Source organism: Nicotiana attenuata, chromosome 8, assembly GCF_001879085.1.
Source record: "Nicotiana attenuata strain UT chromosome 8, NIATTr2, whole genome shotgun sequence".
Taxonomy (NCBI): Eukaryota; Viridiplantae; Streptophyta; class Magnoliopsida; order Solanales; family Solanaceae; genus Nicotiana; species Nicotiana attenuata.
The window spans coordinates 26,398,184-26,415,428 of NC_031996.1; the positions used below are offsets into that span (position 1 = coordinate 26,398,184).

General features: G+C 38.4%; 2 protein-coding genes across 2 annotated transcripts; both read right to left on the reverse strand.

Annotated features, from left to right (window-relative positions):
- LOC109231102 lies at positions 1,839-4,510 on the reverse strand. The gene is made up of 2 exons (XM_019396662.1): positions 4,273-4,510; positions 1,839-2,303 (listed from the first exon to the last, which is right to left on the reverse strand). The coding sequence occupies exons 1-2, from the start codon at positions 4,384-4,386 to the stop codon at positions 2,169-2,171; spliced, it is 249 nt and encodes an 82-aa protein (XP_019252207.1). The 5' UTR covers positions 4,387-4,510; the 3' UTR covers positions 1,839-2,168.
- On the reverse strand, positions 5,821-8,824 carry LOC109231103 (LIM domain-containing protein PLIM2c-like). The gene is made up of 5 exons (XM_019396663.1): positions 8,478-8,824; positions 7,587-7,686; positions 7,450-7,478; positions 7,199-7,288; positions 5,821-6,276 (listed from the first exon to the last, which is right to left on the reverse strand). The coding sequence occupies exons 1-5, from the start codon at positions 8,610-8,612 to the stop codon at positions 5,977-5,979; spliced, it is 654 nt and encodes a 217-aa protein (XP_019252208.1). The 5' UTR covers positions 8,613-8,824; the 3' UTR covers positions 5,821-5,976.

Genomic DNA, 17,245 nt, shown 5'->3' on the forward strand with positions numbered 1-17,245 from the left:
GAGTATCTAAATCAGTTTGATTTAACTCAGATTTCTCCCAAGGTTGTTCGGGAGAATCCCGTTGAAAGTCCCTCCTAATAAGGAGTTGCTTCGGGAGCACGTTATCTACGGTAAGAGGGGTGAGATCCTCCCCTTTCTCTCCCTTATTGCCGCCGGATGGAGGCGGTATGTCCGATGATTTATTATTACAAGCCCCCGGAGCGTTATCCCGTTTAGGTTTTGTCATGATTTCTGATTAAGGAGTGATGTAATACGCAACCATAAGTGTACTTTCAGGGAAGCGGTGATTTCTCGTAAAAAGGAAGCGTTTTCTTGAAATAGTTGGAAAACGTTTGCAGATGATCTAAAGTTAGATTAAGTTGAACCCTTTCCCTATTTATAGGATTGGGTAGCGTTGAAATCGAAGAGGCAAAACCCTAAACAGGCGCGGGAAACCAAGCATCAGAACACCTTTTGTACTTCCTCGGGAACACGCGTAATGATGACGCCTGCATATGGTGACGTCATCTCAGGGAAGGGATTGCGCGCCAATAGATCAACAAATTCAAATGATCGCCTTCCCCACGTCGTCGTCTCCAAACATGGTCAAAATTTTTCTAGTACAAGGATCATGGTTCCGTCCATCGGCGACACACTTTGTTACGTCACCAACGAACGGAGGGACTATCTGTATGGGGTCGAATTCTGCCCACTATGGTAGCGATGACCCACGACTAAGCAATAGCCGAAGTAGAGGGGACGATCTAAGAATGTCAGAGCGAAAGCGTGTCCTTAGATCTCGTCGTCTCCTCTAAAGCACGTGACCTATCCCTGTATTATTTTATTATTTTTGAGGGGGTTCTCTTGTTATATAAAGGAGAATCCCAATGTTGTAAAGGGGCAGATCTTTTCAATAATAAGCTATCTTTTCTTTCTATTTCTCTCTCTCTCAACAAGCTTTCTCTTACTCTCTTTCGAATATCCAAGTTGTTGAAACAATCACAAGCATAATACATATTTCTAGGTCTAATTATATTCGATTACGATTTACCTTTGATTCATTTTGATTGTTTCGCTTACAAAGTAATTAGTATCTTTTGAGCCAAACAGAAATCTTCCGATCTTTGTTATTACATGTTATGTCGATAATCAAGAAATCCCGAGGGCAAACTGACTCTCAGTTTAAAACTCTGTGGTTAACGGGCTCGCTTTTCTTTTCTTCTCTACTTGATTATCAGTCTTTTGGTCCGTAATAGAGTTTGAACTCGCGACGTGCATCTAATCTAACACATCAGGCGCTGTTCAGGTATGGCTGAAGTATGATACGAAAATGCGCACTAAGAAACTTCATGCAAGTTAGGAGTGTACATGAGTCGGGTTAGTTCGATTTTTATGGAAACCAAACCAAACTAAACCCTGTTCCTACATGTCGCACTCCAGAAGCAATTCATCCAAGATGGCCAAAAAAAAATGCACATATTTCATGAATTTCCACAGGCTCCGGTTATACACCTAAAACCCAATTTCAACCCGTTGAGCATCCGAAACATACTCGAGGCCCCCGGGACCTCAACCAAACATACTAACCAATCCTAAAACACCATACGAACTTAGTCGAGCCCTCAAAACACATCAAACAACGCTAAAAACACAAGCAACCGTGTGACATGTAACAATGCACCTTAGCTCGAGTTGACCACATACACAAACCATGTCGTGAAAACATCAAAAGAACATATGATACCGTAAAGGAGGCCATGCTATAGCTTTAACTTTGCCTGCCGAGACCTGTCTAACAAGTAGTAATTAGGCATAGAAATACAAGTAAAGCATGTAACAGTTAAGGCAGGAAACGACAATAAATAAACTGCACCTTGATTCGACATTAATACTCTTTTGAACTGAGTTTTTCTTAAAAGAGTTAAAACTCATGAGAATAACAGCTCACATGAAGGTGAGCTTGTCAGGTTATAGACGAAAAGTGTAATTCATTCAACTGATAAAAGATCCCTGGATACCAAAATAAACACGCTGCAGCATCGATCACATTTACAGCATCAGTAATATGCTTAAACAAGGCCAATTCTAATATTCACATTCACCCAAAGAAGAATTCAGAAAGTAAAGTAGAGTTTCAGATGTTGAGTTGCTGTAGTCCTACATTCTGCCTCCTTGGACGAGAAAACAAGCTAGCCACCAGACTTTTGATGTTTCTCCGATGAGCTAGGGGCCAATTTCTCAGTCTCGCGTTCTTGAACACCTTTCTTTGGTCCAAATATCGACTCTTTCAGAGAATGTTCTGCTGATAGTATTGCATTTTTAATCTGACATTTTAAAAGCAGAAACAACACATCAGGAAGAGCTTATTGCAAAGCAAAATAATATGCAACAAACCAAGCAAATTCTTGAAAGGTTACTTGATAATAACTTTGAGAGAAAAAAGAGATGACAATTTCTAATATGCTATGCTAGTACCAAACATTGCAGCAATTCAAAGAGATGCAGTTTCTGCCTGGAACAAGGTTTGAAAGATTGTTTTCAATGTCTAAGAAAGTATAGAGGGTTTCTTTTAAGTTCAACAAACCAACAAACACATGACCTAATTAAGGGGATCTCTATGATGTCCAGCGATGACTGCACTAGGGTAGGGAAGGAGACTCCACAGTACGATAGTCATCATCCAAAACTGAAAGACATGGAATCATCGGGAAGGATATAAACAGTTTAAGAGAGCAGCAGGAATAATACCAGCAAAGGATGTTTTGCACATAAGACTGGTGACGTATACATTAAACTGCAACCTACCAAACCCTCAAGTCTCTGATAAAACCGCAAGCTATATAATTAACAAATCTGTCACAAGACTCATTGATTGTTCCATTCTACTAATTAAATTGTCAAGCTAGTTCAAAAAGAACTATGAAATTTTTTTGTGGGTTTCTATAAGAAGCGATGATAAGGACAATTTTGGACGAAGTGAGTGCAACAAAATACAACAGTTGATATATCATGCAGGCTACACAATGTTTAGTCAACTATAATCACCAGGACTTTTATAGCTCCAAGGGTCAAAGACAAAGTTAGACAGCAAGTCTGCCACTACATTACTTGTGCGCAAAGAGAGGCCACACTAATTTCGGGCAAAAAAGACATTAAGGAAAAACAAGTTGGCCTATACTCTTTAGTACTTCCAGACACACAATTCCCGCAGAGCACGCTACCCAGCACATACAACAACAACGACCTAGTGAAATCCCACATACTATCCAGCACATACTAAAAGTCAATTACGAGAAATAGACTTCCAACTGCAAAGCTCAACTTCTCCCGGCAGCATCCCATGCATCTGTGCATAAACTGAGTCGAGTATGAGTAGTGGGTACAAGTGCAAAAGGTGAAGTAACCTTTTTGACTTCCCAGATGGTATTATTGCCACAAATTGAAACAAATGGAGTATATGCTACCGGAAAATATAGAGAACTTCCAATACCTTTATTTTCATTTTCATTTTGCATAACATTGGCCATAGATAATATCAAATGGAATGACATGGTCGGCAAGGATTCATATATCCGACACCAACTTACTTGGGATTGAGGCGTAATTCTTCTTGTATTACTCCAATATTCCGATTACCAAGTTCCTACAGTATGTTCCAGAACAAACCAACCTATTCGTTCACTCCATTACATTTTTCCATTCTAATATGCTAATTTACAAAGGGAAAGAAAAGGTAACTTCGCGTGTAAGTCGATAATTCTTAAAAACTCCAGAAAAGGCAGGACCAATCCAAACAAGAAAGGCTAAATTCTTCACCAGATATGTAAGAGGCAACTTATTCAGAGACATCTGTGACTATTAACAGTAGATTTTTCCAATCAATTGAGGATTTTTTTTTTTAAAAATGATTTAAGCCCAATTGACTCAATGACTTTGAGATTTCCTTTACCCCCATACAGCAGCAGGAGATTTGGTTTTGCCTTCCAAATAAGATATTTTAGTTATGATCCTTTTCACAGGAGATCAGTAAACGATAACACAATTAATAAAACACAGCGAATCTTTGTAGAGTGATTTTGTTAATTCAAATTATAAGTAGGCACAGGAGATCATTTCCTCTACAGGAGCACAATTAATTTTCCACATTTATACTAGTTCAAAACCAAATACGGAGTATTAAATTTCACAATCAACTAGTCACACACAAATGACGTACTAAAAACAAAAAAAAATGAGATTCAAGATTAAAACATCAACATGCAATTAAAAATGAAAATTGATTAGAAATTATACCGGGTCAAGAACATTGGGTTCAGGGCCATAATCAGCAGTGAGAAGAAAATAAGAAGCAGTAACAGTAGCCACCATAGTCGTCCTTCTAACGAGTTTATCAATTCTGGGGTTCATTTTTTTCTAAGGGAATTCTGAGCTCGGGAGAGAGAAAAAACAGGGTTTTATTTTAAGAAGCAATGAAACTATTGGGGGTAGAAACAAAGTAATTTTTAAATGTAATAGAAGTGATTGGAAGAGTTTAGAAAGTGCTCCCCTACGCTTTTTGAAATTCTCTGAGGGTCTAACGTAGGGGTGAAATTCATAAAATAGCCAAATATACAAGTGGTAATTGAAAAATAGTCACAGTTTCAAAAGTAATTGAAATTTAGCCATTTTTCAAGTAAAGATAAATTTGAATGAAAATACTGTTCAAAATCTGGAAAATATACCAGTATAATATACTGGACTTCCAACATAATATACTCGAGTTCCAACATAATATACTGGACTTCCAGCATAATATATTAGACTTCCGGCATAATATACTGGTCGAGCATAATATGCTGAAAGTTCATATACAGGTGCTCCAATCTGCAGTATATTATGCTAGAACTTTCCGAGTGTTGGAGTTCCAGCATAATATGGTGGAAGTTCATACACATGTGCACCACTTTTCAATATATTATGCTGAAACTTTCCATGTTGCAGCAAAATAATGGCTATTTTTCAATGACTTTACAAATACTGACTATTTTTCAATTACCGGTCCGAAAATTGGCTAGCCCGTGCTATTACGGCCTAAAACTAGTGCAGTGCCCAACCCCAAATGGCCCGTCCAACCCACCTATTTATTAAACGGAATCTATCTTGACCCAACATATCTCAACTCATCTAAAGTTAACTAACTTTTAACCCAAATTGATCTGTGAGTAACTTTGTCAAAATATCTTAGAAATAATTTTTTTTCAGTTTTTTATTTGATATGTTATATATGATCATAACAAAAGAAAAAAGTCTTATTTAGTAATTATACAATTTATAAGAAAATAACACATATAAATTAAAATTTGGTAAGAGTTGGGCGGTTGGGCTATGACCCAAATTATAGTGCATCTTGACCCAACTCATCCCATCCCAAGTAACTTTTGTACGAGTCAAATGACCCGCCCATTTATTGACCTAGCCCATTTTAACCCGCCCAAAATCGGCTCAGACCGTCCATTTGAGACCCTTAGTCTAAACTCTAAACACATTTCTTTTTTGCATTTTTCACTAAAAGAAAGGAAAACAGAAATATCCCATTTTATATGACACGTTTTTCGTTTTAATTTGTCCCGAAAAATAATTTTTTATATTTAAAAATAATTTAATTAAAACTTCTTACTTTTTTTTTTTTTTTTTTTTTTTTTAATGACATATTTTAGACATAAAAAATTTTAAGTCTTTTTTTTACTTTCTTAATATTCGTGCCCAGTCAAATAACGTCATATAACTTGAAATCAATGCCAAATTTATATCATAAAGTATATGTGTTCTTTAAATGTGTACAAGCTCAAAATAAAAGAAATGTAAATAAAGAAAGAAAATCCCAGGCAAGAAATATGTTTACAATAAGGAAGGAAGTTTGTCTATTGATCACAAAAAGAAAAGAAAAACTTTATTTACTGATGAGAAACACACAAACAATTTGGATTTTGTTTTGAGAAAATAATTTGATCCAATATTTTAAGATTCTTGTGACTCTTCCTCATCAGGTTCCTTTTCTGGTTGTTCATCATTTGTTTTCTTATTAGTAGCCTCATAATCTTCAGGTTCATTTGTAGCTGGTGCTTCAGCATTAATCTTCTTATGATTTGCAGCTTCAAGAACATGTTGATAAGTGCCTTTTTCCATGAAGAGTTGAGCAAAATGGTGCTTGCAATAAAGAACTCCATCAAGTGAAGCATAAGTTGCATGTGTAAGTGGACACCCTCCATGAGCACACTTGAAACATGACTTGTGGAATGATTCTCCTTCCATTGTCACCTGAAATAGAATTTCAAGATCAATTTTATCAGTCTTTGAGGATGATTCATATAGCCGATTCTAACTTGTTTGGAACTGAGATATGGTAGTAGTCATGTTGTTGTATTTTACCGATCTTATTTACCTTTTTCCTATCCTCCCTGAGCCGAGGGTCTACGGAAAACAGCCTCTCTTCCTTTTAAAGGCAAGGGTAAGGTCTGCGTCCACTCTACCTTCTCAAGACCCCCACTTGTGGGGCTATACTGGGTTTTTTGTTGTTGTTGTTATTTACTTTTTTTTTCTAAGAGTGTGCTTGATATGATATAAGTCATTTTTCAAAAATTTTTTTACAAAACATGTTTTTCGGTGTTTGATTGGTGAGATATTTCTCGGAAAAATATATACTTCCTCCATTTTAGTTTATTGTTTCCTTTTCTAGTCCGTATAAAAAAGAATGACCGATTTTCATATTTGAAAATAATTTACTTTTATGCAATAATTTATACCAACACAAAATATATGTGCTTCATTTTACACCACAAGTTCAAAAGTCTTTTCTTTTTTTTTTTAAACTCTGTGCTCGGTCAAATAGGTTCACAAAAATTAAAACGGAGGGAGTATTGAAAATTAATAAAAATATTAGCAAAATTAGAGAGTTATTTCGATGAATGTATTGGGTAATATTAATTAATAATCACATCAAAATATTCGTAAGAGCAAGTAATATGAAGTTAAAGTTAAAAGATAATAGCAGGGAAAATAACTTTTGTCTATAGGTGAGGAAAGTCATTTTCTCCCTTTTGATTGTAGTAACCAAAACACAAAAATGTGATTTTTCTCATAAAATAAATTTTCCTAGTAAATGAATTTCGTCATACTAAATATGGGATCACAATACTAAATTTAACTAGTTAATGGGTTTTTCAAAATAAATGATATTAACCTTTTCAAGTGGATAGACAGTTTTGTTGCAGGCTGCACATTTGTCTTGGGTTCCAGAGAACATGGCAGAGAGTTTGCTTGGAGTCCTTGTCTGCACAAAAAAATCATAAATTAGGGTTTTTTTTTTATGGAAAAATAAAATAGAAAATTTTGCATTTGCAATGTCATGCAGAAACAAAGAAAATTAAAATTGTTCTTTTTAAATTGATTATAATGATATATCATGAGTTGTGTGATACAAACAGAACATACCAGTGCATGTTCCCTCTCAGGCTTAGCTGCTGAAATTTTTAATTACATGGGAAAAAATAATTAGTAAAACTGAATAAATTGATTGGTGAAGAAGCTTAACAAATATATTAAATAAGCTATTGGAAAGTATATCTCACAAGTCTGAAAGTTCTTGCTAAAATTTCCACATTCCTTAAAAAGCTGTTCGAAATGAGGCTTGCAATAGAGGACTCCATCCATGGAAGAGTAGTTGCTCATCTGAATAACATTATAATATTATATTAAATGCCATATTATCCCATGTAACACCTTAAAATGAAAAAGAAAATATAAAGAAGAAGCATAAAAACAATGGTAATTTGGTTCTCTGAAATCACGATGAAAAATTAAATAACCATTCGAATTCTTTAAGTACATAATATTCTTAAGCCATAATGTATTTGAAATTATGAATACATAAGGCCAAAAATGATCCTACATCAAATGAAAGCTATACAACAATTTTCTAATTATAAGTGCAAGGAAGATGAAAAATTTGTCACTATGTCTAGTTTTTCCTAGAGGCCTTTTTTTTGGGGGGGTTGGGGGAGGGGGAGGGGGGACTCCTCGCATGTGTGAGCCTGCACTATTGCGGTTCAAGGTCTGGATAAAAGAAGAGGGTTGTGATAGTTTGGCAACTAGCGTAACTTAGTAATGATAATATGTGACGGCTTTAAACATAGTGACACAGCCAGCTCTAACTTACTTGGGATTAAAATATAGTTGTCATTGATATTTTTTGAGGCGGGGAAAAGGGTGCCTTTGGATAACCATACTTAACGATTGAAGGAGATAGAAGGTAAAAAAATATAAGCAAGCAAAAAGGATTTAGGATAGAGAGAAACTTCTTGGTTAATTTCTTGAAAAATGGATAAGGGATGTTGCAACAAGAACAACATATACTATGCTTCAATTACAAGCAAGTTGGGTCAATTATATACGTAAATTTTGACCGTCCATGTTGCGACAAGGAACATATATTAAAAAAAGAAAAGGTAAAGAAAATGCACCACAAGAGTGCCTTTGCAATGGCTGCATTTGAAGCAAGATTTATGGTAAGTTATACCATCAGCAGTCAACAAATCAACAAAATAAACAGTCTTATCACAAGCTTTGCATTTATCCAATGTTCCTGTGAATGCCATTCTTCTCTTCTTCTTTTTTTTATTCTTTTTTATGTCTTCTCTGCTTTTGTTTTTAAAACCTGAAATTAAATCTCAATAACTTTTTTAAGAGTTAGAAATGGCAGAGAGAAAAACTTCAACAAGAAAGCTCTTCTGCCCACAAATGATCTAACCTCTTTGTTATTGAGATTAAACAAACAACAAAGAAAACACCCTGTCTAATGGAAAATTCACTAACTTTTCTTGTGGAAAATAATTAGTTGAAATTCTGCTATTACACCGATGATTTTAGGACACGTGATTGGGAGATCCAAATATTAGGAGGTACAATTTGCCTCTCATTCTCTTGAATTTGAGTGAATTTAGGCCCTTCTTTGACTTTTTCCCATTTATTACAAGATTGTTATGTAATTTATTCTAGGTAGTTATGTTAGTTCAAACTTGGCATTTTTCCTTTCTTTTCTTGTATTTTTTTTTTTTTTAAAACGGGCCTAAATGCCTTTTTTCCCCCAAAAAAATATAGCATCTGTGCTTCATTAAATCTATTTGAGATGATAATAAGATTGGATTCCAAAACTTACCAATGTGGATCAGACACATGTGCAATGAAACGGAGCATGTTACACCCCGTAGTATTGTACATTGGATTTGTCGCAAGATAATTGATATCAGTTCAAGGACAAGATTATTTTGAGGTTATAAGTATTATGCCATTTATAACAAGTGATAAGTAAATTCGTGAAGGTGAGAGGGTAAGCGAATCGAAGAAAATGAGTTTCGTCGAGGTTTGACATTTTGAAATAAAATACGGTCCAAGCTATAATACCCCGTATTTATGGACTAGTGCCATACAAGGTACCACATGACCATGATAGTAAGATGTATAAAGTGTGTTAAAAGTGAGTAGTATTTTAAGTAATTTGAGATAATTCTTAATTATATGAATAATTGGTTAATTATGGATTTTTGGTGAGAGATTAAAAATGTAATTGGATAAGTTTGGTGGAAACATTACGTGGCAGCAAGGGGTTTAAATTGCTAAGACTAAGAAATGACTCTTTGGCTATATGGCTAGGTGGCATGTTTAGAGGATTTTGACAAAATAATCCTTACAAAATACGTAAGTTGATAAAGTTTATTTCATGATATTAATCAAAGGCATATTGATCTTATGACATTCCAAGAAATCTTATTAACCTACTTCTTATGCATTCCATTCATTTATACATGTACATTGACACATACCAGATGGTGTTATATACGCGTATATTATATGTATATGGGATATGGGAAAAGGTTACGGCGTTATATACGCATCACCACCTTATCCGCTGGTATACGTTGATGATTTTGCCCACAGGGCCGAGATGATATGATGGGATGCCCTTAGAGGCTCGATGATGTTACGTACGCATATACCTATGCATGGTATGACATTTATACGTATATGCATGACATTATAAGTATTAAATAATTCACAGAGTTATTCAGACTTACATGTTGAGTCTTTTACTCCATGTTTCTCTCATGTCTTTTATTTACTGATTTTTCATTCCTTACATACTCGGTACTTTATTTGTACTGACGTCCCTTTTGCCTGGGGATGCTGCATTTCATGCACGTAGGTTCCGATAAACAGGTTGAGAGTCCTCCAAATAGGCTATCAGCTCAGCGGAAGGTGTTGGTGCGCTCCATTTGCTCCAGAGTTGCCTATTTGGTCAGTATGATTTGGACATGTATTGATTAGTATGGTGGGGCCCTGTCTCTATCTTAATGGTATTTATCTACTCTTAGAGACTTGTAGACATATGTCATGTATATGAAAGATTGTATGGCCTTGTCGGCCTATGTTCAGTGTACGAGTGATCATTTTGGACTTATAGGCCCATACATCATATGTATAAGTTGGTATATTATGTTGGGTCATCCTATGTCGAGTATTCCCTCATGCTTTGTTCTAATTATCTCATGACAGCCTTTCTGGTTCATTTACCTATTATAGAATAATATGAAAGATACATTACATTGGTACTCGGTTGAGTAAGGCACTGGGTGCCCGTCGCGGTCCATTGGTTTGGGTCGTGATAGCAACAAATTATTTTAATTCCGACACAAACCTCCCCCCCCCCCAAAAAAAAAAGACTAAACACCTTGTCTTATTGACTCGTTCAACATAACAACATTCATAACTCGCTAGTCCAAATGTTGCTTGGAGATGGGGCCGAGAAGTACTATGCATGGTTGCCCTATATCTTTTCTTTCTATAAGTCTCACCCAACAAGATACGAATCAGCCAAAAAAATAAGTGGGCGAGCAAGGTAAGTAGTACGCACCTTGGTCTTACACAAAAAACAGATCGTAAAATACTCGTCTTATAAAAAAACAATCAAAGAGAAGATGGAAGAGAGTAAAACGCCCGTACTAGTGGTTATTATAGCAGTTCCTTCTTTTCCTAGAAAATGAGTCAAGTTCATCACTCTTATTCTCTTTCTCCGTGCGAGTTAAGGCCATAAGCCCTATGATTTAGACATTGTTTACCCTAAAACGGATAATAATTGAATTTATATTGTGGTTTTAAGGACACGTGGTTTTGCTTGGCACAAACTGAGGAAAAACGCAAATTGATATTGAAATAAACTGCAAATAGAAATATAGCAAACCAAAGGAAATGTATTGATTTGATCCTCGAGCTAGGTCGCCTTCGAATCAAACAAGTATTTCATTGGAAAGTATGAAAAAAGTAACAGAGTATTGAGAGCTTAAGAAAAAGACAGTATATTGCTTTGTATTGCGTGAATATGATCTGCTTTACAAATGATCATACCCCCTTTTATATAGTACAGGAGTCCTACCCTTAATACAATCCTAAATACAGTAAGAAATCCCATGATTAGCTGATTAATCGGCCTCTTCTCGATATGTGCCGAGATTTCCGCCTTGATCCTCACCCGATCGCGGATATCTTGGCTTTCCGTTATTTGGCTCGACAGGCTTCCCTCGATCTTGGCCGATCTCGATCTCGATCGGTCTCTGAGCCACGAGCTTGGCAATCTAACTTCTCGTCATGGTCCAATACGACATGAGGTCGAGCCTTGGCCTATCACGCCCTGGTCTCGACTAATCATACAAAAAGGGCAAGCCCGATTTTGACCGTATACAGATAGTCCCCTCATTTTTTGGAGAGTAATGACAAGAAACGATTTGAGCCCTCGATCTTTACCTCGATACATCATGGCGTAAGCAGTAGAGGTAACTGAAACATCTCGTCGGTACAGTTTCCCAATCATTTAATGTGCATCAGTCGACGGTCGGCCATTACCGACTTTGAACCGTCATTGAGAAATTATAAATACCCTCCTTCTTCATTTTTCAAACTTTACTTTCAAATCTTCTTCACTCTAATCTTCAAATTCCTTTTCCTTCCTCAACGTTTTGTATTTTCAGATCTCTGGGTTTCTTCGCTTGTTCTATCAAAATACCAAGTATTCCTTTTTAATTTCTATTCTTCTTCGTCCATAAAAATTAAATGGCTAAAACTTTAAAAATTGTTTCGCAAAAGGAAATTGCTTCCTCGTCCCGACCGGCCGGAGAGGAACCACTGGCGGGGCCACGCCCTAAAGAGTTCTTTCCCAGAGGATGTGTTATCGATTCCGATTTCAAGGTTGAAAAGACTTCCTCAGTTCCGGGTCGATGCAAGCCGGTATCGAGGTATATATGCTCGATACCCGATAACCTCCTCTCCCAGGTTAAAAAGATTGCAAATACGATAAGAAACATGTGGTGATGCCTGCTCCAGAAGAATCAGTCACCACCCATGTGGTATGGTTCTTAAGTGTTTACACTTACACCTTCACGTTGGGTCCCTTGGATTAAATTATCATAGTTTTCTGTAAGAAATACGAGGTGACCCTCGGTCAGATTCATCCATCTTTCTGAGGATAGTGATACTACTTTGTTTCTTTGTAAGCAAAGTCAATGGGCTTCCCTTCACCCTCGACCTCCTCATACGCCTGTATAGCCCCCGACTTTATCGAGGAGGACTAATAAAGCTTCACCGTCGGGCCACCAGGGCACCTTTCAAAGACCGGGGCTGGATGGGCTGATTTGTTCGAGTGAAGACCTCGGACTTGATCTCGACCGAGAGCATGCCATTTCCTGAGAAATGGAATATGAATCGTAAGTATAATTTCGTCCTTAATTTCTGTTTATTATCTTCGTTTTTCACCCTTTCTTATCAGTGTTTTACTTGATGCAGCCGTTGCCTTGATGTCGGGTGCGGTTCCCCAACTCAAGGACTGGGTTAGGAGCCTAATATCGCAGTGGACACATGCTGAACACGGATTTGGTGGAGGGTCGATGGGAGGCTAGTAGTCATGGTAAATTTTTCTTCCTGACTTAATGATTTGACCATTGTTCGATATTTTTCTCGATCTTACTCATTTCTCTTCTTTTGTAGGTCTCGAGAAGGATAAGACGATGAGGCCCCCATCTGGTGATGAAGAAATCCTTCCCCTGCCATCTGTCTCGAAGCCGGTGATGGAGAAGAAGAGGAAAAGGGCTTTGAATTCCATGAACTATGAGAGGCAGAAACCCAAAAAGAAAACAGCCCGTAAACCCAAGGGGAACATCATCCCTCTAACTTTAGAGAAAGTCCAACGGCTAAGGGATGAGGCTGAAGAAGAAGAAGAAGACTCTAGGCTGGTGGCTCGTGTGCGAGCTGGCACCGAGATTCGAGGAACTACTGAGCTGGTGGGAGCTGAAATTGCTCTGCCTTGACTTTAGGTGGAAGCATCGGCCGAAGTCCCCGAGCCAAAAAGAGATGAAGACGCATCACCTCGGGGTGAGAAGGCTATCGAGGAGGCGATTGATGCTGGTGTAGAAACCATGCTCGAGGCTCCCCGAGATGAAGGCGGTTCCCCAAAAGATTTACCTAGGGGGATAGTTATCAAAGATTTTCCCTCGTTTCCTACATTCACTGAGTCGAAGACCCTTTCTGTGGCTATTTTGTTGGAGTGGAGGATGTCACCAGTCTGGGTGACTTGGAGGTACCGAGGAAGAGCTCGAGTGAGGCTTCCTCGAGCTTTAAACTAACCAATCAGTTTCTCGCCCCCAGTGTCGATCCCGGGCATAAGCGATCAATTATTATCTCGGTCCCAGAGGATTCTCGGGTTCTTTCTGCCCCCGTAGGGGTGGCTAGCTATCTCCGATGCTTTGTCACCGAAAAAGACCAAGCTAAGATGGATGAGGTGGAAACACCCTGTCTTTTCAACGAAGCCCAACAGGCTCTAAACTGGGTAATCCCATATTTACTTGTCGATGTCAATTTCTGTTCTTAGACTTTTCTCCCTTTACATAACTTATTTTTCTATGTTTGTAGGCTTCGGTGCTTCAACATGAGGCTTTCATCCGATCCCGAGGGGAGCTGAGCTGGTATGAGGCCGAGGTCCGAGGGCTTACTGAGGAAAAGGATGCCTTCAAGCTTCTTAGTGAGCAAAGAGAAGGGGAAGCTAAAGGCCTCTGTGTTGAGCTAGAAATGGCTCAGAAAGAACACGCCGAACTGGCCGAACAGGTAAAAAGAATCTTTTAATTTAGTGATGGTGACTTGGTCGTGGTGGCTAATGGTTCGAACCCGCAGGTCCAACAAAAGCTCGATGTGATCGGGCAACTCCGTGAGGAAGTAGACGTAGTGAAAACTGAGGCCGAAGAATGGAAGAAGAATATGGATCGCCTTGCCTTAGAAAAGGAGACTGCCCGGGCCCAAACTGAAATCCAACTCCAAAGCATGAAAGAGAAAACCTTGGTGCAAGCCAAGAAAATTGAGGAGCTCCAGTCTCAGTTGGGTTCAGCAATTTCCAATCGGGAGAAGCCGGTCATAGAGCTCGAAGCGGCCAAATCGGAGGTCGAAGCCACCAATGCTGATGCAGTGGTGGCTATTTATCGGGCTGATGCCGAAGCTACTCAGGTCTGAGTAAAGGAGGTCGCCGAGGCTGCTCAGATTCGAGCAAATTGGGTCTCCGAGCACACCAAATGCCAATCTCGAAGGGAGACTCTTGAGGAGATCCATGCTAGGGGCTTCAATCTTACAACCGAGATCGAGAGCGCTAAGGAGATCGAAGCTGAAGCTAGGGGGTTAGCTTACCCCGATGACGACAATTCTGGGAGCCTGAGCGGATCCGAAAGTGGAGAGGGCCCGAGGGTGTAGATGCTTCTCCCGGAGATGACTAGGCCTTTTAGGCTTTTAAATAGTTTTTATATTTCTGTCGAGGCTGCTTTGGCCTTTTGTAAAGAACTTCTATCGGTCTGTGTTGCCCTTTTAAAAAGATTTTGATGAATATATAAAACTTTTTCCCTTCTATGGCTTTTGAATCTGTTGTCTTTTTGTTAATTTATGTAAGGGTCAAAGCACCTTAGCAAAACATTATGAAGTTGTATTCGAAGGACCAAGGTTTGAGATGGTAAGGACCGATAATAACCACTGCCCTCGACCGTTTCTAATCGATGGACCGCGAATGATTATTTGAACTTGAGTTGAGGTAGCCCTTAAGCCTAGTGATCGAGTAAGGACCTACTCGAACTAGAAATAAGGTAGCCCTTAGGCTTTCTAGTCGAGTGAGAATGATCTCTCGAACTCGAAGTAAAAGTAGCCCTTAGGCCTTTGTATTTTTGCTTTTTTTTTGTGTCTTTTTCGAGGCCATTTTGGCCATAGTAAATTTTGTATTTGGCCGATCTGGCCTTTGTAAAAAGATCGTTTATGCATATATATAAGTCTTTCTACCCTTTTCGGCTCTCAAATATTTTCTTTTGCTTTATCATTCGTATTTACAAAGGTTGGAATGCCTTAGCATGAAATAATAAGGTTGTGTTCGAGGGTTGAAACAAGACCTTGCCTTCATTGCCTTTCTTGGTCAAGGCGTTATTAGGGTTTGAAGTTACCAAAGTTTTCTCCTGAAAATATCTCAAGTTTAAGATTCTGCCGAGGGTAGCCTTTTAGAACCGGTTATGAAAGAAATTTTTTTTCTTTTCTGAAGGCCTATTTTTGTTACGGGGTTCGGACATCTCCGAGCCCTGTTAAATTGGTTGTAGCCTTTTAGTAAGGGATCTGCCTGTTGGGCTCGATTTCCCGTTTTATTTTATCCTGCCTTGCCCGAGATAACAGTCCCCGAGTGGGGTGGCCATGGCCTCTAGAGATCAAGGAATTGCCTATTAGGTCTTTCGTCCCCGAAGCTCAATAGTTCAATATGTTTGAGTTTTATTTTTCGGACGGCAGTCCCCGAGTGTGGGAGTGATTATCCGAACTCTGGTTATAAGCGAACCTTGAGCCCGTTTTCTTAAGATATCGAAAGTATGGGATCGTAAAGTGGAAAATTTTCCATGACATTAGATAGTTGCAAGGAAAGTACTTCTCTTTATTCTTGTCAAAAATAGTCACACATGCGTACATGTTTTATGTCAGGGCTCGAGCAATCTATGTGGGCACGGTTTGTTTTGACCGTTTGGCCCTTACAATAAATCCTACCTATTGAGACTGTTGGCCCAAGTAAAGGTTAGTTTTGAAGACTGACAAAGGAACTCATGATGACCCAGGTCCATCCCTCAGGTNCAGACTTGACAAAAAATCTATAATATTACTCAAGCACATATTCTACTTCAATTTCAAAACCTAAAAAAAGAGTTCGATCTCACATTTTTTTTTTCACCTTCAAAGGATTAGAGACGAAGATAGAAAAAAGAGTCTCGTGCAAAAAGTTCGTTACTGTTTCGTAGAAGCTTGCCTTGACATTGATTGATGAAAATATGAAAAAGAAAAGGTTTGGCTAGGAAGCTGGAGATGAGTTTGATAGAGTGGAGGAGAAGACTTGTTTAAGATTGCAAGGTAAGGCTTTTTGCAAGCAGTTCGTGTGTGATTCAAGTGTGCAAACCTAAAGCTACATGAACCAGATTGAAGAACCAGCTCCATAAAGAGTTTTATGTGTCTTTCTTTATTTCTAGTTCAATTGTAGCAGGTGTTTTCATATTGTACCTTTCAGCTTTATCTAGAAGCAATTGTAATAGGTATTTTGAGTATTCAAGTTAGAGTTAACTTGAAGTTGTCGCAACAGTTAGAGGCTGGTTGCTACAACGGGATCAGAGGTAATCCTTAGGTTTACAAAGAGTTTTGTAAATGCTGTTTTGGCTCAGTGACTTAGCGAAGTGTTGGGGAAAATCCTACTGAGTAGTAGGTCGTGGTTTTTTCACCTTTTGAGCCGGGTGTTTTCCACGTAAAATCTCTGTGTTCTTTATTTTCTGTATTTATTATTCCGCAACAGTAGTAGTTGGAACACATAGAAGAACCAGGTCCTTCCAGAAGCAGTTTAGGCGAAAAATTGGGTACCACACAAATCACCCCCCCCCCCCTTCTTGTGTGGTATTGACGTATAAAAAATCAATTGGTATCAAGAGCAGGTTATCCTTGAAGAGGCTAACACCTTAGGAACAGATCAAGATGAGTGCACCACCTAGAAACTAGGAAGGGCAATCCACTGATAGGCCCCAACTCTTTAATGGCCAGTACTACTCTTGGTGGAAAAACAGGATGAGAGATCACATCATCGGAGAAGACTATCAGCTATGGGACATTGTCACTGATGGTCCCCTTGCTACCATGAAGAAGAATG

Coding starts and splice junctions, on each gene's coding strand:
- LOC109231102 (XM_019396662.1), bottom strand. CDS start 4,386: ATGAACCCCAGAATTGATAAACTCGTTAGAAGGACGACTATGGTGGCT. Junction 2,304..4,272: donor AACCCAATGTTCTTGACCCG/GTATAATTTCTA, acceptor TTAAAATGTCAG/ATTAAAAATGCAATACTATC.
- LOC109231103 (XM_019396663.1), bottom strand. CDS start 8,612: ATGGCATTCACAGGAACATTGGATAAATGCAAAGCTTGTGATAAGACT. Junction 7,479..7,586: donor TAGCAAGAACTTTCAGACTT/GTGAGATATACT, acceptor TAAAAATTTCAG/CAGCTAAGCCTGAGAGGGAA. Junction 7,289..7,449: donor CTGAGAGGGAACATGCACTG/GTATGTTCTGTT, acceptor TTTTTTGTGCAG/ACAAGGACTCCAAGCAAACT.